We start from the raw sequence: 21,111 nt of genomic DNA, 5'->3' as shown, positions 1-21,111 counted from the left end.
CTGCTGCTCTCCTCCCATGCTCGTACACTGCTTGCCAGTGATTTTAGTGAGAAAGATCTTCTTGTTCCCCCAAAGCTTACTGCTTACCTGCACTGGCTTCTCAGCTGTAGCAAGAAGTGCTACGGTATATCCTACGGCACCAGTCTTGCTGGCAGTCAGGCATCAAAAACATGTTTTATTTCAGTGTCTGTCGTGAACGATAGCTGTTCTGGGAGAGCCATCTTCCCAGGTTGCTGGGGGTTTGGTTGTTGGGGTTTTTTTTTTCCTGAAGTGTTTTACTGGGAATGTGAATGAAACAAAGGAAATAGCCAACAATACTCAGAACAGCTGGATATTCTGCTGCTATTTTGCTCTGTGAAAGTAAAAGTTAGATGAAAGAGCCTGGGACTGGGCAATACCTATACAATGGCTGCTTGCAGTGATTTGAGCAGTCGCTGTGGCTGGAAAGAAGGTCCTGCTGACAGGTGGAAGGAGAAAATAACTAGAAAGAGCACAGAGAACTGTCTGAAATGCTGCTGCCCCTTCTGGTCCATGGATCGGGGGTGCCTTGTGCCCCTGCCCCAGGGTGAGGTGTGCTGTTCTTGACCCATTCGTCTGCCTGGGGACAAGGCCATCAGTCACAGCTGCTGCACATGTATTTGTGTATCTGTGTGAGGACCCTTCCTCCTTCTGATTTAGGAGTGCCTGCTTTTTAGGGTGGATGATATTGACGGTTAGAAGTTCAATTGTTTGACACTCAGCCACAAGTGTAAAAGCAGTTGTTTAACAGTATCAAATACACTAATTTAAATGTGGATGGTGTTAATGAACACTCGATGTGCAAAGTTAAAAGCAGTTAAAAAAGTGAAAAACGAAGTGTGATGGGTGTGATCAGCTTGTTCTTTTGAAGTTGCCTTCAAAATATATATAATATTTTGAATTAAGAATTAAGATTTTTTTTAAATGGTGTCTAGAAAGATAGGCCAGTCCAGAAGGACTTGTCCTATTCTAGATGAGTCTTGAATGATCTGTCTGGGGTTTTGTTCTCGGTTGGCCTGTGATAGTAAATACCTGAGAAAGGGCCTCTTAAAGCCTGTTCTCAAAGCAAGTGATATTGCCACTGATAATTCTGCATTTAGGTCAAGTTCACTGTGGTTCAGTCCCTGACCACAGAAACACCTTGTTCTCCGAATTGTTCGCATCTCCTGAACCAGGGTCCACGTGACTGTCCATTTGCTGTCTCTGTCAGCATTCAGCAACCCCTCCACCCACGCCCCTTCAAATGAGACAAGGTGGTGGGGAACGCGTCCTCTCTTGAGTCACTTTTCCTCTGGTCAGACAGCTTGTGGTGGCTGCGACATTTCCGCTGCTAAGGTGAAAAAGAACAAAACGCTATGACAGATCTTGCCTGAATCACAGGCAGCAAGGAAGACGCTTGTTCTCCTGCCTGCCTACCTTGATTTTGGGAAATCCATCCCTACTACTACTACTGATAAAGACAGCCATTTCCAGAATATCCTTCTCCTGGGTGAAACTTCTGAGCCAGAGGTAGAAAGGGGAGACGAATGCAAATAAAGGAAGAGTTAGCAAAGGCCACAGGGGCTGTGAGTGCTCCCTGCCAGGCTGGCTGAAGAGCAGGTCGCTGAGGGATGCCAGTGCCCTGCAGGTGGCTGGTGCAGTCAAGGTGGGCTGAGAAAGAGCAGCAAAAGCAAGTTGGCCATTGCCTACAGCCCTCATCACAGCTCCCCCTTTTTCCAGAGGGTATCATTCTGGAATGCACCCCCTCCTCACCCTAAAATGGAGCTGAAGCAGGAGAGTATGCTGTTCTGCTGTGCCAGGTGGTATCTCCAGGCAATGAGGGACCCTGAGCTCCACACGAAGGCAGCTGCAGGGCTGCCAGCTTCCATTTTGAATCAGCGGATGATTTTTGACTGAGGCTTTTTTTTCTTTGTCTTTCTAGCACCTAGAAGAGAGTGTAAAGCACGCTGCAAATTAAATAGGATTTTGCAGTAATGCTCAGGGCAGGGAATTCCTCTAAGTGACTTAACATTTTTCTATTTTATTTTTTTAAAGGTTTATGTAGCATGCTTGGCCCATTTACCTTGTGGTACCTTATACTGGCTCAAAAATGAGGGCACATAAAAGTGCCAGCCAAAAGGGGAAAAAAAAAAAAGGAAAAAAGGATTTAGTCACCTTTACCGCTAGTTTTTGCCTCAGTAGGTACTTCAAGGCTGCCTGCTTCCCCGCGTACCCCCCGGCGCCACCCCGCTGGCTGGAGGCGGACGGTGCGGGGAGACGGTGCATCTGCGTGTGCGGGAGGAGCGGAGGCTGCGCGGCCCCGCTGCCGCCATTGTTTTAAGTGAAATACAGGCCCCGCTCGGGCGGGAAGGGGCTGAGGCGGCCGAGATGCAGCGCGGCACCACCGCCGTGCCCGGGGGCCGCCCGCCGCTGCCCGCAGGACGCCTCGGAGGGGGCCGGGGCCGTGCCGCCGCCCTCGCACCCCCCGCCGGGCGGCCTCTTTAAGGGCCGGCGCCTGCGCGCGACCCCCTTCCCTTAGCAACCGCCCCCCCCGCCCACGCACGGGTGGGGGGAGGGTCACGCGCGGCCGCGGCGGGAGGGGGCGCGCGGGCGTGCGCGAGCCGGCGGCGGCACGAGGAGGGCGGGGCGGGTGGCAGGGGGCGGGGCGGCGCGGGCGGGCGGGCGGGATTATTATGGGCTGTGGGCGCCGCCGCCGAGGAGCAAGATGGAGCTGTCTGCAGTGGGGGAGCGCGTCTTCGCCGCCGAGTCCATCATCAAGCGGCGCATCCGAAAGGTGAGGGGCCGACCGGCGCGGGGGTGGGGGGGCGGCCGCGGGACCGCCCCCCGGCCCCCCCCGGTTCTCGCTGCCGCACTCTGGCCGCGCCGCTCGCCGGCCCGCCGGGCCCCCGCCTCACCCCCCACCCCCCCTCTCCCGTGTGTTGCAGGGGCGCATCGAGTACCTGGTGAAATGGAAAGGCTGGGCCATCAAGTGAGTGCATCCCGCCGCGGGGGGGCCGCGCCCCCGGTGGGGGCCGCCCCCGGGGCCGCGGGGTTTGTGGGCACGGGATGGGATGGGACGGGGCGGGGTGTGGGGTCCGTGCGGGCGGCTGTGGGGGGCTCTGGGCTCTGACGCCTTGGTTGTCTCTCCCGCCGCCGCGCCCGGCAGGTACAGCACCTGGGAGCCTGAGGAGAACATCCTGGACTCCCGCCTCATCGCCGCCTTCGAGCAGAAGTGAGTGTTCGCCACGCACCCTGGGCTGGGGGGGCGGCGGCGGGCCTGGCGTGGGGAGGGGGTGAGCGGGAAAGGGCATCCAGGCTCTTCTTTATTTATTTTTTATTTTCTAATATTTTTTTTTTAAACTTGTATGCTTGTGTTTCACCCTTTGGGAAAAGTTTTAACGTCTCCACAAATTTGACTCCCTAAAGGGAACGAGAGCGTGAGCTGTATGGGCCCAAGAAGAGAGGACCTAAGCCTAAAACTTTTCTCCTGAAGGTAACTCTTATTTAAAGAACTTAGGCCTAGCCAAATGTCTCTCAAACCTCGCTGGTGCATGCCTTTGGAAGGACTGGGCTTTCAAATGACTTGTGCCTGCCGCCTACTCTGCAAACACTGGGACAACCCGACAGGAAAGTGGGTGGGGGGCAGGGACGCAGGAGCATGCGAGGGGAAAGCGTGTGTGCATGCGACGGGTGCCCCAGCAGGACGGTCGGTACGCACGGATGTGCACGGTGAGGCTGCAGTCTCTTTCCAAGATCCTCTCTCTTTACGGCCTTCTGCTGCCGCAGTGGAGAGCTAGCCAGCCCTGCTCCTTCTTCCTTCAGCAGTCTATTCCATCCAGCCTGCACCCTGCAACTTATCAGCCTGCTGAGCAATCGGGCAGCTGTGCTGGGAATCCTGCTGCCACTTGTGCTCCTCCGGCTGTGATTCAGGATGTAGGTGCCCTACAGGAGTTTCACGAAGGGTTCATGTTTTGATCTGTAAACTGCAGGCTTGTTTTGCACTTCTTTTTTGGGGGGTGGGGAGAGTGTTTCACCACTGCGTAGGATAGCAGCCAAAGTTTCTAGTTCCCCTCTGATAGACCCAGTGGCTCTGCAAGGTGTTGTAGCATCTCTCCTTGCTCACAGTGAAGAACGAGGAAGGTAGTCCCTAGTGCACACACACACCCTGGTTTTTTGCTTTCTTCTTTTAATTAAGAAATCTGGTACCTTGTAGAAACAGCATACTTTTGTGTGATTCAGACAAATGAGTGAGTTCACAGCTTCCCCGGTCTTGATCTGGTATAAAGCCCTGGAACAGCCAGGGCAGACCCTGTGGTAAGGCATCACTATCACTAAGTCATCCTATGGCTTTGGGCAAGTCATTTAGCCTTTGTGCATGTTTCCCCATCTGTGAAACAGGTTAATACTTTCCTTTGCCTGACAGTGGTAGGAGCTTTACTCAAGTTAGCGCAGCACTTTAACTGTATGAGCACTGGAAAGAGTGGTGAGGGACAGGGTGTCACCTCTGCTTTAAAGAACATAAAGAAGCACACAGATGAAACGCAGGAACAGGCGTATTCTGATGCCCCAAGTAGAACCCAGGGGCCTGTGGTAATCCTCGGAAAGGCCTGCCAATGGAACTGTCCTCCCTCGTTGCTTGTTTTTCTGCTAACAGTTTTCTGTATCTGCAGACTGAGAACTACAAACATAACTGATATGTACTACCTCTTACACTTTATTCAGGGAAACTAGACTAGTTGGTTTTTCTCTTTCTGGCAGTCATGCATTAAATGAAACCCTTGTGTTTAGGTTTCCAACAATGCAGGGGAACGCTTAAAGGGAAACCACCAGCTTAAAATAGTTCTCTGCTTGAATTGAAAAATACTGGTATTTGTAACACCTGACATTTTTCAGAGTGGTAAATAAGTGTTTGTGCTGTGCTTTTAATGTTACTGTGTGTAATTGGTGTCTTTTTGATTTGCAGTGTGACACGGCAAAATCCATTGCAAATTTTTCACTTGCTTAAAAAAAACAAAACCAACCCCCAAACTCAAAAATAAAGCCCACTCATTCCTTCACTTCTCCCCTTGCCCTTCAAACCCCCCCCCCCCCCCCCCCCCCCTAACTTGGAACCTGAGTAATTCAACAGCATCCTTTGAATCACATCCCTGACACATTTCTGTGGTACATCTTCCTTCTGCCAGCTTCTCAAATGCTGCTGAAAACCTGTGGGTTTGCAGAGCTGGCTTGGTACGTTGTAGAAGGTGAATCTCGATAGGGAGTGAAATGGGCTTTCCTGAAAGCTGGTGCCACATTGTGGGAGAGGCTGGCAGGGCAGAGTGCTACCGCTGCTGCTTGGTTTGCTGCTCTGGGAAACGGAGCTGGTGAAACTGTTAGTGCTCCGACTTGCCATTTTTCTGTGACTTCGAATCCTACCCTAAAAATAACACCCCAGGCTAGGCAGCAAGAAGTAACTCTATCTCGGCTAGCCCTATCTGAACTTGTTTGAGCTCTGTTCAGGCAAACCACTAGCAGTGCAACTGTGACTAGAAACATGACAGAGACCAGCATGATAGTTTGTGTTGTGTGCATCTCTGTCAATTTTTTTCTGACCTGCTAAAGACGTGCATTTGACCTCTGCTAGACCTGCAGCACTGGTGCTGCTGCAGGAGGGGTGGGATATAGTTCTGCCTTGTGCATCGCTAACGATGTTTTCAGTTCTTTCAGCTGCAGAATCTCTTGCCAGTGAGAATTTCAGCAGCAGGGAAGAAATTTGATTCTTGCATCCCAGAGGGAGTCTTTGGAGTTGGCAGTTAGAACAATATTCTTTTTGATCTGTTAACTGAACAGATTAGGCCTGGATGCAATGATGTTTAAGCAGGAGTCTGGCCTAGGACTGCTTTGGTAGACTAGTCTGCCCTTGACTTGGTGGCTTGCTGGGATTTTTCTTGTGTATCAGTGCTTAAACTTAGGTTTCAGAGTCTCCAGTAAGGCATCGAAATAAGTGTTCTGATACACTGCTCAGTCCCCTGGCTTGTGTGGGTGTTCCAGTTTGCAGTTTGGGCTACGTTTATCCTGGGATTAGTTCTGAAAAGCTGCAGATAGGCACCCAGGGGGATTTGCAGAAAGCATTCCAGCAGGTTAGTGGCCCACGCCTTTGGAAAAGCTTTGAAAAGCTGCATCTTCGGCCACCTGCTGCCTTTATAAGCCAGGCTGCTGTAGCTGAGAGCTGTCTAACACTTGCCCTTTCGATCAGACCACAAAGGGAAATTACAGTCTGGGCTTTGTAATATTGCTATCAAGATGGCCGGTATTTGAAAGTGACCCCTGCAAACTTCAACTGAAAAGTTTTGGGCAGGAAATGGGTCTTTATCCTCTGCATACTAGGGGCAAACTTTCCCACAGCTGAGATCAAGCTTGGCGGGAGGTTGTAATTCTTGGGAGGCTGCTGGTATGCTGCAAGCTTTGTGCTGAGTGTTCAGGAAGCAGAGTCCTTGGTCTGAAATGGGCAGCGCTGTACATAAGGCTCTTACCTTGCCACTTAAGTGTCTGGCAGGAGTCATCCTCGAGGACAGGCCCTTCAGCTGTTAGACAGAGACCTAGCGTTTGCTATAGTGATCTTCCTCTTTCCCCTGCTCCGTTTGCTCTTTTTATTTTGCTTTTCTCTCAGCACTCCGCTGTGTGGAATGCAAAACTCGCCAACTAATCTAATAAAGTCTAGCAAGTGCTATTAAGAGACAGAGCCTGGTCTGCAAGCTCAGTGGGTGGCTAGCAAAGACCCCCTGGTCAGGGTGGCTGTAAATACTAAGGTGAAAAGATTGGAGAAGGTTAGTGGGAAGAAAGAGGTAAAGGAGAGCCGGGGGGGCAGCAGGAAGCAGAGGGGGAGAAGGGGGTGAGCAGCATGGTGTTCTGTCATTTTGCCCTTCCTTGAACTCTGAAGTTGGAGTTGGGTTTCTTTTGATGTCCTCCCCGTTCATAAATTATCCCTGAGTGGTTTGAAAACAGACTGTTCCCCATCCAGTAGGGAAACTAGTTTATGGCAGTGTTGCTTGGGAGAACTGTGCTATGAACTGGCTTGCTGTTGCCTTGTCACTTGGAAGACCGCAGAAGAAAGAGGGTGATAAAAAGGCAGAATGGCAGCCAAAAAGGGGAAAGAAGAGCTCTTGCGAATGCTGTTTGGACTAAGGACTGTGGGAATGCAGGTGGAGAATAAAAAGCGAAGCAGAGCCAGTAATTTATGAGAGAGTAGCACTACTATGGTGCAGCAGCACTACTGGAAATTACTTGATTTTGAAATAATTAAGTAGAAATTCATAGCCCTACAAGGTCCTTTTTTTGTCTTGTTTTTTTTTTTTTTTCTTCCGGATTGCGGAGATTTTGATACAAATCAGGTAAGAGAGGCTTTTCTAAGCACGTGTCCGTGTACGTGCTTGTGTGCCTCAGTGCGTTAAGGGAATGAATGAACAAATATGCTTGCTGGGCCTCAAGGGACAGTTATTCAGAAATAGTAGGGAACAGGGGAGATATACTTGTTCCCATGGGCAGTGAGGGAGAGCTGTACAAGCTAAATAAAGGTGATACATATCCCAAAAGGGAAGAGGGGGAAGGGAAGCAATTGGCTTGTTCTCGTGACAGAGCACTGCAGCAAGCCTCCAGAAGCTGCAACCTGATGTAGGCTGAGCTGTAAGCAGGGTGAATTACTTTGTATACATGCTGAGTACCTCTTCGGCAGTGAGCAAATCTTGCAGGTGAAAACAGCAAAATCCAGAGAGGTGGTTTCCGTTTGGAAAACTTCTGAGTTAAGTAGCAAACTGTGGTGATGCAGCTGAAAGGACTAAATGGGTTTGTTTTTCGAAGACCTTATACTCATACGGCTCATGAGTGTGGTTAAATAACGGATCCGTAGCAGGGAGATGTGCATTTCTAACGGATAAAACTGAACACAGAGTCTTCTCCAAACCAGAGGTGGCAAGTTACTTGGTGTGAAGCTGGAAGCAGGAGAAGGAGAGCCCAGGAAATGTGCTGTCCTTTGCAGGGAAGAGACTTGAGTTTGTATAGTTGATGCCTGAGTAAACCTGATCCTGTAGTAGGAATACTGAGCTTTGCAAGTGAGAGGGCTTTGGGGGCTGGCCTTAGATAAAGCACCCGATACTGTTTTTCTTGAAACCTTACCTGGAAAAACAAGCTCAAAGTAAGCTGAATATTTTGCATATTGCTCTTTGGAACTTGCATTGAAGACTGTCGCTGGGGATAGCAGTGTAGTACCAGGGGAGGACTGTTGGCTCCCAGCTTACCCTCTATTTTAATAATCTGGCCAAGGAGATCAATGCTGCTTGTCTACCTGGAGACTACTGAAACTGCAATTTAGTAAATGCAGAGAGCTGAAACATCTTCAGCCTTGAGGAAGTGCCCCAGATGTAACTGGAAATGCAGACATATAGCAAGTGAAGGAGACCCAGTATCTGGCATACCGGAGAAGCCCTAGCCGTGGACCAGAGCTCTGTGCTAGCTGCTGTATAAGCACAAAACCAAGACGGGTGTCTGTCAAAAAGGGACAGGAGCCCATTCATGTGCATAGGCTGAGAAAGTAAAATCAGCAGGATTATGGAAGTGGCCAGGCAGTGACCGTCCCAGCACTATTGCTTTTCTTTTAATGTCGTTGATGGGAAGCTTTGCTGAGGAACTTTGGGGTGTATAAGGCAACTGTGGATGTTTGTGACTGCTTCCCCAGGCTTGAGGGAGGCTGCCTTCTTTCTCATGGGTGATCTGAGCAGTGTGGCACGGGAGGGGCAGAACTCCTCACTCTGAGGCATGATTACAGGGTAGGGAATTAATCTAGAATGTGCAGTGTTGGCAGCAGGAGAGGCCCTGAAGGATGCCTGTGTCTCTCTGCTGAAGCTGTGGATCAAGGATTTTTACTGCACATCTGTCTGTACCCTCTGCCTGGCTTCCCTGTCCTGCGTTTTGGAACGGGACGTAGTGTTGCACTTTGCTCTCAGCTGAGCAGCGGTAAATTGGCAAGAAGCCCAAAGCACAAGAGCAGCAATGCTGGGAAGGCTGGCTATGATGGGGCAGGGGAGGGAAAGGAATAATAAAGTCATTAATCCAGGCTGTGCTAGTATGTAATGGCAGAAAACAAACTGTAGCTTGTCCTGGTGTCTTGCCATCTGCTTCAGAGGGACCTGTGAAGAGAGGGAGCAAGCGCAGCCCTAGATGTGCATCTGTCTGTGCTTGTGGTCTCCTGGCAGGGTCTGCAGGAGGGTCTCGAAGTAGTGGTTCATTGGGATGGGGAGAGTTGATACATGGTGCAGGGAGTTTGCGTGGTGCTGCTGCTGTGCTCCAGCCCGTAGGATGCCTGGGACAGAAACTGTATGTAACCATTTTCTGAACAGTCTGAGGCATGGAGTAACATGTGAGGCCGAGTAACGAGAAACTAGCTGGACACTGGGATGCTTCCTGCTGCAGCGGGGCATGTTGGGGTTTATCTTTGCTGGGGACACTTCCCTGTAGCTAGGTGAAACAGCCCTGTACAGCCCAGGCTTAGCGTGCGGAGTGGCTGTGCTTGCCTTGGCAGTCGTGTTAGTCATCTCTGTTTCTTTGTCAGTTGGCTAATACAAAGTCTAGATTCCCTGGTTCAGATGAGGTTTTGGTCTATCTTTCCACATACAGCCAGGGAAGGAGGCTTCATTTTTGCAGTCCTTTTAAAGCCAGTGTACCAGTAGTACTGAAGAGCAGCACGATCATCTGGCATTAGCCAGAGAGGAATGAAATGTCTTCACGTCTCTGTTCTGTGCTAGTTCAGGATCTTCTGCGGTTCCCATGGGGATCTCTGTGGGAGAAGAGGGGCACTGGGTAACAGCGAAACTCTGGGGATGTAGAGCCAGGGGGTTGAGCTTATTGTGCAAGAGCTGGCCTGGGCCCCTCGCTTAGATATGTTAGATCCCTGCCTTTACACGCACACTTTTTTTCCTCAGGCGTTTCTCTGGTAGGAGGCGCAGCCTGCAGGGTGACAAAGGAGATGGTGTTGGAATGCTTAAGCTCTTAGCTGGCAAGAAGCCATCCCGATCTTGGCGTGTACTAGGGGGCAACACGGGATGGAAAAGTTGGGGAGGAAAAGCAGCTGTCTTCTAGCCCTGCAGTTCTTGTTGTGCCCACCAGGTGGGGGAAGCTGCTCACTAGATGGGCCGGCAGAGGGGCTCGCCTGTCGCCTCCAGGCCTGGGTGACTTGTGCCTGTAAACCACTGCTGAGGAAGGAATAAGGACGGGGGTTTGTTTGGGCAGGGAGTAGGGTGCAGGTGAGAGGCTGTGCTCTACAAGCAGCTTCCTCTGACAAGGTATTATTTAAGAATACACTAGGGTTTTGTGCCCGTAGAGTCTTCAGGTCATACTGCCTCAACTTACCAATGAAACTGTTGTTCCTGCTGCCAGAAAATGCTCCTGTTCCTGGTGCGTGAACCAGGACAGCTTTTGGCACTATCTCCAAGCACCAGAAGAGTTTAAAACTCTTGTTCCTCTGCCCTGGTTCTCGGGCAGGGCTGGCACCAAGCAGTTGAACCAGTGCTGTTCCTGCTGTGTTCCAGTAGTAGGTTTCAAACAAGTGTGGTGTTCAAAAGGACAAGGCAGTCTCTTCTTTGGAGATGCAGCTAAACTTGAATTCCAGCTGACTTAGTCTCTGGCTTTAAACACTGGACCTTGCTTCCACAGCAGAGTAAGGATAAACAACTTGCTTGTGGTCTCTAGTTAAAATTAAGCTTCAAATCTCCACATTTCTTGTGTTTAGCTAAGAAAGTTCCATTAGACCACCCTCTCCCACCTCCATTTGTGCTCCTTAAGACCCCCTTCTACCGTGCTTTCCAGAGCAGTTGAGTCTGGTTGCGGGAGGGGAAGAGCAAACTGGATGCATTACTCTTCCTGTCTGCTTTGTCTTGCTCTCATTTTGTAGAGGACCTGATGCAGTCCCCTGTCTGGGGACTAGTGTGTAATTTTGGATGCTAACCCAACACTAACAGCCCCAGTACCTAGGAGGATGCTTGGTTGGCCAACGGTGGAGGGTTGTGCGCTTTGGCTGATAATGATGACTGAGGTGGGCCTTGGAAGCCATTAACTGTAACCCTGAAAGATGGCTGGAGGGTGGCGGTTTCCTCCTGGGGAAAGCACCTGTCAGCAGGGCCACAGCCTTGGGAGTAATTAGCTGCCCGAAAAGGACATAGACAGTGCCCTGTGCTCGTACGGGGGCTGTGCCGTAGCTAGCAGTAGTATATCACGTGTATGTGTGCTTGTCATTAATGTGGGTATAAATGTGACACAGCATTGCTGGTAAGCACTTGTCCTGAGGTAAGCAATGCCTGACTTAAGATATGGCTGCGTCTAGGCTGCCTCTCTGACCCTGTTTTTTTTTCTCTCTCCCCACCACCGCAGGCTCGGGCCCAAGCGGAGGCCCTCCACATTGGGGATGTACACTTTTCTGTCAAGCCTGGTTCTAGCACCTCCTCTCCCAAGCTCCACTCCAGTGCCGCAGTGCATCGGCTCAAGAAAGACATCCGGCGATGCCACCGCATGTCCCGGCGCCCCCTGCCCCGTCCAGACCCCCAGAACAGCGGGAGTGTGGGTGGTGGGGCTGGCATCCGTCCTCCCGTCTCGCCCTTCTCGGAGACCGTCCGCATCATCAATCGTAAGGTGAAACCCCGCGAGCCAAAGCGCAGTCGCATCATCCTCAACCTCAAAGTCATTGACAAAGGTGGGAAGCCAGCCAATGGGGCCGGGGGCCTTGCTCGGCCCAAGATCCCGTCCCGAAATCGTGTCATTGGCAAGAGCAAAAAGTTCAGCGAAAGCGTTCTCCGCACCCAGATCCGCCACATGAAGTTCGGCGCCTTTTCGCTCTACAATAAGCCGTCCGCTGCACCTGCCCCCTCTCTGGAGGGCAAAGGGGAGGCTGAAGGCTCCCAGGCAGCCTCCTGTGGGCTCATTATGGGCTCCACCCCCTATGATGCCCCCAGTTCCAGTTCCTCTGGGTGCCCATCGCCTGCCCCCCACTCCTCTTCTGACCCAGATGATTCACCTCCAAAGCTGCTTCCTGAGACCCTCAGCCCAGCCATCCCCGACTGGCGTGAGTCAGAGGTCCTCGACCTCTCGATCCCACCAGAGTCAGCTGCCACCAGCAAGCGCTCTCCCCCAGGAGGGTGCAGTGGAGGGCAGACGCCCTCCTTGTCGCTCTCCTCTTCTGACCCGGAGCAGGAGGCCGGCGACTGGCGTCCTGAGATGTCCCCTTGCTCTAACGTGGTGGTCACAGATGTCACCAGCAACCTTCTCACTGTCACCATCAAGGAGTTCTGCAATGCGGAGGATTTTGAGAAGGTGGCGGCAGGTGGCGGTGGAGGAAGCAGCAAGTGAGCAGCTGGGTCCCCCTGCTCCAGGGGTGTGGGGGGAGCTCTACCTGCGAGAAGTCATGGTGCGAATGGCTGTCCTTAGTTCTCTCCTTCTCCCCTTGGCTGTCCCTCTTGCCCTCACTGCCACTCTTCCTCCTCCTTTCCCTCTGCCCACTCCTGCTTGCCTAGAGGCTGGAGTGTGTCAGTGGAGGGGAGTGGGGGCACCCACCGTTCCTGGGTGTCGCTGCTGCTGGGAGGAGGCTGGGAGGGTTGTGGTGGGGCTGGGGAGTGGTTGGTTGTCCTTGAATGTGGTGTTGTCCAACAGGCGGCGGAGCCTTTGGGAATGAGGGATGGGTGAGCATGTCTGTGTGCCTGTGGGGGTGGTGAGGAAGGTGCTCTTCCTCCTCCTCCCCCTTCTGTCTTTAATGAAAACTGAAGAGGAGCTCCAGACCCTTGAGGGGAGCATGTAAGAGGATTGAAGCCCTCACCCACATCCTCCAAGCCTTCTCCCACAATGTGCATGCAGTCTCTTCCATTCCTGTGTTTCCCCCTTGCCATGACTCCGATCCTGTCATCCCTCCCCTTGGCCTGGATCTGCCCTGTCCTCTGCTGTCCTCATGGCAGTTGCAGATCCAGATGCCCCTAGAGCAAGGGGGAGAGGGGCAGGTAACGTGTCATGTCTGGAAGGTGCTTGAGACAAAGCTGGGGTGGTGTGGGGTGCCCCATGCAGCATACGCCCTATATTGGCTTCCCCTTTCCTTTGACTATTGGTGCTACCTTGGCAGTTGTATGGGCGCTTTCAGGTGTCCTGGTCCCTCCTCTTCCCCTGCATCTTCCAACTTGTTCAGCTCTGCAGGGGGAAGGAAAGAAAAGGGGAATCTGCTTCTGGCCCAGATCTTCCTCCTGGCGTTCATCAATTGCACTTGCTTGGGGGTGAGGGCATGAAATGCCCTTCCCTGCCCTTTCTGTGGTGGAAGTGGGCTGTGCGTCCATCCTTTAATTTGGGGGAAGATACACTGACAGCGTGTTGCTGCCCCAGCCGGGTGAGGCTGGTCTCATCCCTTGGGTGTAAGCTTCCCTGATCCCATTTGCTTCCCCCCACTCCCTCAGAAGGAGGGAGGGAGGGATGCTAAGGTGGGTCATTTGCTCTTCCTGCTTCCTTTTGTCTTTCCTGCTCTCCTTCCCTGTGGTTGATGGCCTAGAAGATGGGCATCATCTGAAACAGCCCTTACAACTGTCAACCAAAGGTGCTAATAAGAAATAACTGTCTCTCACATCGTATGCATGTACGCTGGATCTCTTCCCCCAGAGCTCCTGTGAGCTGATAGAGAAATTCCTTCTCTTTGCCCCTAGCAAGTAGGAGCAAGCAAGGCTACACTTGCTGTTGCTCCCTCTTTCCCTGACCACTCTTGTTCACATGCAAAATAAGCTCTCTTTTGCATGCCGCTTCTGGCTTGCTCTGTTTCTGTGTGGGTCCTAAGCTTCCCAGTGAGATGCCGTTCCTTTGCTCTCCGTTCTCCCCCTACTCGCACAGGACCCAGCCTGTAGGGGCAAGGAAAAGAGGTGCTGATCAATCTGTGGGAGAGCCTCGCCCTCTCAGCCCTGTCCTGGTATTCAGGATGGGGCAAAGGGGTGTCACTTCTACATAACATGCTGCAGAGGTGAAAAGGGTGGAAAAAATTCCCCGTATCAGGGCATGCCTACTTGCAGACCTGCCCTGTGTGGGAGAACGTGAGTGGAATCAGCCCCTCTGGTGCTTCTGCATGAGGGTGCTCAGGAGCTTCCAGCTCCAATGAGTGCTCTCACGTGGAGTAGTGATTTTGTGGTTGCAGTGGTCTGAGGGTAGAAGGGAGGCGGTTTGTGGGAGAGAGTTAATATTTGTCTGCCCAAGAGGCGTCATTGGGGTGGTGGAGGAATAGACCAGCTTCTGACCTTAATTAGGGCTTCTGTGCCCAGAGCTTGTCTTTTCCCTGCCTCCAGTGCCTGGGTTGGTGTAATAAAATCTGCTACCCTCCCTGAAAGTCTTGCCTCACAGTGGGTGGCATTGCACTGCGAATTCACACTAGTTGTGGTTGAGTGTCTGTGCAGACAGTTCGAGGGGGATTCCAGGTGCTGTTAGCACCACCCTTTGTACACCTCTTTCTTTCCTTGGTTAAAGACCTTAGTGGACTCCTTGGGGATGCAGTTGCATTAACAGCTGAAGCTAGGGGCAGGGAGAAAGAGACTTCCCTGATCCATTCACCAGGCTAAGGCTTCCTATAACTTGTTGGACTTGTGTGTGTCTATATTAATACTTGCCTGTATTTTTCGTGTCTCTTTTTTTTTGTTTGTTTGGTTTTTTTGGCATCTTTCCTGTGCCTGGCACACCCGGGGATCCCTTATTTTAGCATAGCCTATCCATTTGACTGCAGCTTCAAAGGTGAGCAGTTTGTAGGCATAGGGAACAGCTCTTTCTTAGGGAAATAGTGAGGAGATTGTCTTCTTCCACCCCTGCCCCCCCTTCTCAACAAGAACTATTCTGTGGCTGTGAGATAAGAGGAGCTTTTGTGGGGTGAATGCAAACTGGCCAGTCACTTTAGGTTGTTAAGTTACTGTTTGGTGTGTATGTGGCGATGTGTTTTGTTTTGTGGTGTCAAGGTTCTGCAAAAAAAAAAATGATGCGTTTAAGTGGGAGATAAAAGGGAACTTTAATAGGAAACTCTTGATGTGTTTTGGCCAAGATGTGTTTGCTTGGCAGAATTCTTTTCCCCAGTGTCTCTTGTATGGTGTTCTTTGGGGGCAGGGGGCAGGAATTGTTTAATCGAAGGGGTTTTGCCTTTCTCCAGAGTGACAAGCAAGGGGACTGTCTGTGAAGAGCAAAACAGTGGGTCATTGTAGGGATACTCCATGAGGACCTTCTTTCTGTGGTGAGGAGATGAGGGGACTTGTTGCAGCAGAGGAACTCATGCAGTAGAACTTTGTGGAGGAAGAAAGGAGTATGATCCGGCTTGCAGACACAGCTCAACTGCTTGTGTGACAAATCTCTCCCTGGGTGGGTCACCAGGTGGGAACCAAACCCTGAACCTCTTGGATCCAAATTGAGGATCCTGTGCTGTTTTGAGTTAGAGGTTTGCTAACTTGAATGCAGCAGCAGCCTCAAGTCCCCTCAGGTGGATGAGCCGCTTGAGGCTGACTAACCTACCTTCGTATTCACGTGGGTTACACTCCTCCTTCTGAATTTTTTGCCCTTGCTCCTTAATGGAGATGGGAAAGAAGATCCACCCATGCCCTTTGAAAAGGGCATGGGATTGAGGGAGGAGTTTATTTGAAAGTATCCCCTTCCCTTCCCTGTAACTCCTAGAAAAAAGAAAAAAAAAACAAACAGGGAAATATTCTCTGTGTCTGTGCCATGTTTGTTCTCTTGTTGTCGTGTTTTTAGAGGAGATTTTATGATGGAGTGGAAAAAGTGAAATGATTAGTTTTGCATAAAAAAAGAAAAGTTTAAAAAAAATTTCTACAGGGAGAGAGCGAGAGAGAGTTTAAAAATGAATAATAAATGCAGTGATTGCACAAACTAGTGGTATTAGATGGTCCTTAGAGAAAAGAGTATTTTGTAGTATCGAAGCATGTGTGTCTGGGATGTTGTTTGGCTTGGTTGAACTGGAGGCAAAGGCATTCTGGGACTAAGCAGCGATCTCTGAGCTGAAAAGGCAAGTTGCATGTTGGAGGAACCCTGTCTACAAACCCTTCCCGTCCTTGCCTCCCAAGTGTTGGAGTGAGTTCCCTTCCCTCCCATACCTCTCCTGTGAGCTAAGGTGGAGTCTCTTAAGTGGTTTTTCGGCCGAGTGGCCCTCAGAAATGGCTGGTCATGTTCTGCTAGAATGTGGATCAGGCCACCCACATGAAAACAGTTGACTTAACTTTGCATGCACAGCAAGCTGCTAAGATTTGGGGTTGGTGTGTACCTTTCCTGCCAAGTCACTGTCTCTTCTCTTTTCCCTCCCCCATATCCAAGCAGGATTAAACGTGGTGGGCTTATCTCCTGGGAAGCAGATATGCCTCCCCTCTGTAGGGTCTCTTAGCTTCTTCCAGCAACAGGTGGGGGGGTGTGGCATTTTTCCACATAAGATTCACCACATCAGGACAGAGAACAGAGTCCCATCTGTATGCAGTCTGCCACCCTGGCGGTAGCCGGATCTTCAGAGGCAGGTGGGAGAACTGCCTTGTGTGCTGTGAAGGTTGTGCTGAGCAATGTGTACCCCCTCCTCGAGGCCAGCAACTGCTGGAGGTTTTGGGGTGGGGGGGAGGGAGAGGAACACCCCAACAGGACTGTGCTTGAGTAGGGCTGCTGCCTTCTATTCCAGCTTCCTGCAGGGTGGCAGGGAAGAGTTGCTCAAACATTTCTTCAAAGCAAGGAGGCAGCTCCTGTGTGCTTGCTTCCCCATCCAAGATGTCTCCGCTGGGCATTCATCTGGTGCATGGGAGTGACTGCAGGGAAGAGGGAAGCCACCAGATGTTGGTGTCTGAACAGAAGGTGGCAGGCAGGGGACGCTAGGACAGCTTTTCCTGTCTGGACTTCTCTGGTGCCCTTGGCTTTGCAGTGGCAGGTGACAGATGTCTCAATGCCTCCCATAGCCTGGGCTGCTCTTGGGAACTTCTTCTCTCTCTGCCCATCGAGCTCTGTCAGTGCTTCCCACGGCCTTCAGCTTGGAGTGGCAGCCTCCTCTCTTGTGCTCTCTTTTTCTCCTCGGTGAGCAGAGTGGGACTGGGGGGGTGTGAAGCTAATGAGATGCAAGCTCCTTTTGGCATGGAAAACAGAGAAATAGCGTGGTAAGCAGGCTCAGCTGTGGTAAGCCACTGCTTAATTTCTGTTTTCAAAAAGGAAAGAGAGCTTTTCTCTGCATCTCCCCTTACTGAAGTTCCCAGGGAGATTTTTATGAAATAAACAAAAGAAAAAAAAAAAGAAAAAAAAAACAACCAACCCCACCCACAATCCTGCTTTTAACCAGGTGGGAGCTGTCTCTGAGCTGAGTCTTCCTAGGGATTTCAGTCCCTTTCCCAGCCCCTCTTTGTAGAGGAGGTTTTGGCAGCTCCTAGTGTTCGGGGATGATCACCTTCCTGGGGACCTCCTGGCAGAAAGAGGCTGCCATGCTGAAGGATGGTGCCCCAAGACCCCCATGCTTCTGCCTACCCCAGGTTGTGGCATGAGTGGGGCTGCTTGGGAGAGCAGGTCCTTCTTCCCTGGGAGGTGTAACAAACCTGGAGTGCGTGTCTAGCTAAGTGCTTTTTTTCCTCTTGCCTCCTTCCCCACTTTCTGACAAGACCTTTTCCTCCTTGCCTGGCGCATCCTTTTACTCCAATGTCGCTTGCTTTTGCTGCATTTTTCAATCGCCCAATAATCGTGCAAGAGCTGGGATCTTATTTACTTTTTATATATAAATACGAAAGAAACCTTTTCCCCTCCCCTTTTCCCCCCTGTCTCACCCACCACCTTGTGTGTAGCCTTCCTGAACTCTGCTCTGAAGGCAGTGTGCTGTAGAAGATTAATTTGGGGCCAGGGATTTGGTGCCTCTTGGGTTCTGTTCCTTCTTGGTTTGCCGTGGCCTTTGTGCCAGTTGTGTTGCTGCCCTGTGCCTCAGTCTCCCTTGTGTGAAGGGGGTGGGGGGTGGAGGGGACCATCCTGCTGAGGGTGCTGGCAGCCTGACTCCCACGACATTTGCATGGAGCCAGAGGAGTGCCGAGTATCGCTTTAGAAATCCCCCTCTCCGTGCTTCCTTCCCTAGGTAACACCAGGAGGTACCTTCGTTTCATCGATGCTTTGGGGTTGAGCAAATAAGTGGCTTTATTTTGTTTTCTTCTATTTTTTAGGTCTCTCCCCAGAGTGCAATGTGTGTAGTTTCTTTTTGAGGGTGTAGGTGGGAGATGTTGGAGTCTTATCTCCATCCTCACCTTTGCCCTTCCGTTCTCTACTTCTCTCCTTTTGATGTGCCCTGTGTCAGGCTAATGTGGCTAGTAGTGGGGTTTGCACCCTTCTCTGTGCAGGGTCAGCAGCCTCGGCACCAGCAGCTTTGCATGTGTTCTGCATCTGAGGTACCCTGTTGTCCCACCTGCCTCATTGGTATGGATATCACAAGGCCCTGAGCTCTTCTTTCTTCCTTTCCTTCTGGGAAAAATTTCTCCTTCTTGGAATAAAGGGAGGTGTAGGCAGCGTGCCCTTCCCGTGGTGGTGGGCTGCCTCTGGCAGTTCTTCTGTCCCTTCAAGCTTCTCTGTGGTGGTAAACAAAACGTCTCCAGGACGGTCCAAAAGCACAGTCCCTGGGGCGAGAGTCCCTCCACCTCAGGTGAAGGCTGTGCTTTGAGCCCTCTCCCTCCAGGTGTCCATCCAAGAGCGCAGGCAGAGATGGTGCTGGGGGGTGGAGCGGTGGGGATGCCCTCTGCGCCCGGGCTGAGCGGAGCTGGGAGGTGGGCAGCAAGCAGCGTGCTGCTGCATAGGGAAGCAGTAAGGCGGCAGAAGGGCCGCTAGATGCGGACATGGTGATGCCAGCTCCAGCAGCGACTCAGAAAATACACCTGGCAGGGGCGAAGGGCCAGGACAAGCAGCTGAAGGGTTAATTGCCATTGCAGGGCTGGTTCTTGACTTTGCTCAGCTGAGCACTTAAAGCTTGCACTAAGCCGAAGGAGTGTGGCTGGGTGTGTCAAAGCACTTTGTGGGACTTTGGGGTCTTGTAGGACTAGTGGGGCTCTTCTGTGCTCCCGAGCAGCTCCCTGGCTGCGCCCCGCTATCCAGGGGTGCCGATGGGTTCCCTCTGGGCAGGGCAGCGTGTAGGTTGTTCGTTAGCTGTGTTGGAGGGAGCCTGCTGCTTCCAGCTCCCCACCTGCAAAGGGGGACGTAGTCTTAGGTCAAGTTCTTAGACAGAACAAAACAAAAAAAAATTGTGATGACTTTTTTTTAGGAGAAAAGTTGTCGTGCCTGTGCCTCCCCCAAGCTGATAAACTTGGTGTGCTGTCCTCCCCTCCTCTTCTTGTCTCCCCTGCCATTAAGCCTTGTACACTCCTTAAGAAGAGGACTCTCTATTTTGGGATATTTTTTCTCTCATTTGTTTTCTTTTTGGATAGAAAGTTGTCCGCTGGTGGTGGAGGACGGGGGCCTGCCTCATCTGTTCCTTCCTTTCACCTTCCCCAGTGCCAAGCTTAGGCTTAAATCCTGCAGATTCCTGCAAATACTGAACTTAGAGCAGGCGAGTTACCCCACTGAGCTCTGTGGTACTTGAGTGCTTCAGATCCTGCCTGTGCTTGAGTTTTGGCAGCATCAGAGCCTTATCCTTTCTCCTAGAGAAGGTCAGACCTAACTCTAGAGTGCTCATGGTTCTGGTGCAACCCATCTGTGTCTATTTCCCCTTACTTGGCATACAGAGTGAAGGTGGTAATTTTTTTTTTTATTTAAAATAAACCTAAATATGTATCTTGTAATTTTTTATTTTGAAAAAAATGCATTTAAGGATTGTGCACGGATGAATTGTATATCTATATTTTTTTTTGTCTTGCAATTTTCATTTTAAATATAGTGTTTGTTCAGTTTTTTGTTTTGTTTTTTTTAATCCAGTTCCCAGCTGGCTAAACTCTGTCTAGAGCGGATGGGTGGGAGGCATAGCCACTGGAGGGGTGATTGAATCGCCCTTTCCCCTGGTGCTTCCCACAAGAAAATGGTTTGCTCCAGGTTTGGGGGTGGGGGTTGTGCTAATTACTCTTGTATTCTTGTACATTTTGTTCTTTCTGCTGCTCTTGAATATTGTATCAATGCCAGAAATGGGGAGTTAAAAATAAAAAAAAAAATTAACCCCAATAAATTGTTACATTCCAAAACCTGTTGTCTTCTCTTCCTTGGGTGGGCTGTGACCTGCTCTGGGTGTGAGCGACCTGTGGAGCTGACAGCAGGGATGCTGAAACACCTGCTCTAAGCCAGCAGTCAAATACAAACACACTTAGTACCTTCTCATGCACCTGTGTTGGTTCTGCTTTGGGTCTTCAGAACTTTCTGGACACAGAAGCTCTGACAAAGGAAGAGGGAGACTTGTGTAGCTCTGAAGTCGAAGTGCTTGCATATATAGCAAGTGGAACTGAGCATGTTCCTCCAGTGTGCTCTGGAGAACCTCCCCTGGGTCTCCCACATCCTTTTCTTTTAAAAATGAAATTAGATCTAGGCACAACCTAGCACTTGGTGGCTGAAAAATGCATTGGGCTTTTCTCAACTCCAAAATGTGTGCCTAAGTGCACTTTATGACATACTAATCTAAGAAATATGGTGAAAAATACTCTTAATGTGTGTAATCAAAGCCCCAGATAGACTCCATTAGCCTCTAGCCCATAGAAACTGTATAGAAAGGTTACGGCAACATTTCTGGTGGGAAAGGGCTGTTGGTGTGATATGTGGTGGGGAAAGCGAATGGGGTTTGGGTGAAAGGGTTCTTCAGTCAGGTGGGGGAGAAGAGCAGGAGGTCAGTACTTCGGGTGTCACCATCAAGCTGGCTCTGACCAAAACACCCTCAGGGCTGCCCTCCTTCTGCAGGGTGATCCGGGTGTTCTGGGAAGGGTTGCTGCTTCACTAGCCAAGGCTGCACATGCTTTGAGATGCCTCCCTAGTGTCTGAGGCCTAGAAAGCCACAAGAGAGCCCTCTCCAGCAGTGCCATCTCTTGGCTGGCCAGGAGCAGGGAACACTGCCCACCGAAGCTGAGCACAGCCAAGGCGTTAACGCTCCTGGCGTTGTGCCGTCAGGCTCACCTTGGATCTGCT

General features: G+C 51.1%; 1 protein-coding gene across 2 annotated transcripts; it reads left to right on the top strand.

Moving 5' to 3' along the window:
• The first annotated feature begins 2,693 nt into the window (after positions 1 to 2,693).
• On the top strand, positions 2,694 to 20,183 carry CBX6 (chromobox 6). Of its 2 annotated transcripts, none has more exons than XM_040595365.1 (5): positions 2,694 to 2,791; positions 2,943 to 2,986; positions 3,164 to 3,229; positions 3,424 to 3,490; positions 11,395 to 20,183. In XM_040595365.1, exons 1-5 carry the CDS (start codon positions 2,723 to 2,725, stop codon positions 12,364 to 12,366), a joined length of 1,218 nt encoding a protein of 405 aa, XP_040451299.1. In that variant the 5' UTR covers positions 2,694 to 2,722; the 3' UTR covers positions 12,367 to 20,183. The 2 variants fall into 2 exon arrangements, with proteins under 2 accessions (XP_040451299.1, XP_040451301.1); XM_040595367.1 differs by having other exon boundaries at positions 2,700 to 2,791; positions 11,449 to 20,183.
• Positions 20,184 to 21,111: the final 928 nt, after the last annotated feature.

Source organism: Falco naumanni, chromosome 5 (genome assembly GCF_017639655.2).
Source record: "Falco naumanni isolate bFalNau1 chromosome 5, bFalNau1.pat, whole genome shotgun sequence".
Lineage (NCBI taxonomy): Eukaryota > Metazoa > Chordata > Aves > Falconiformes > Falconidae > Falco > Falco naumanni.
Note: the sequence above shows the minus strand (reverse complement) of the source record. Positions and strands in the feature narration are given on the sequence as shown.

Bases quoted from the DNA above. Each gene is read 5' to 3' on its own strand.
- CBX6 (XM_040595365.1), top strand. From the start codon at position 2,723: ATGGAGCTGTCTGCAGTGGGGGAGCGCGTCTTCGCCGCCGAGTCCATC. The intron at 2,987-3,163 runs GTGAGTGCATCC...CGCGCCCGGCAG, and splicing joins TGGAAAGGCTGGGCCATCAA to GTACAGCACCTGGGAGCCTG. The intron at 3,491-11,394 runs GTAACTCTTATT...CCACCACCGCAG, and splicing joins CTAAAACTTTTCTCCTGAAG to GCTCGGGCCCAAGCGGAGGC.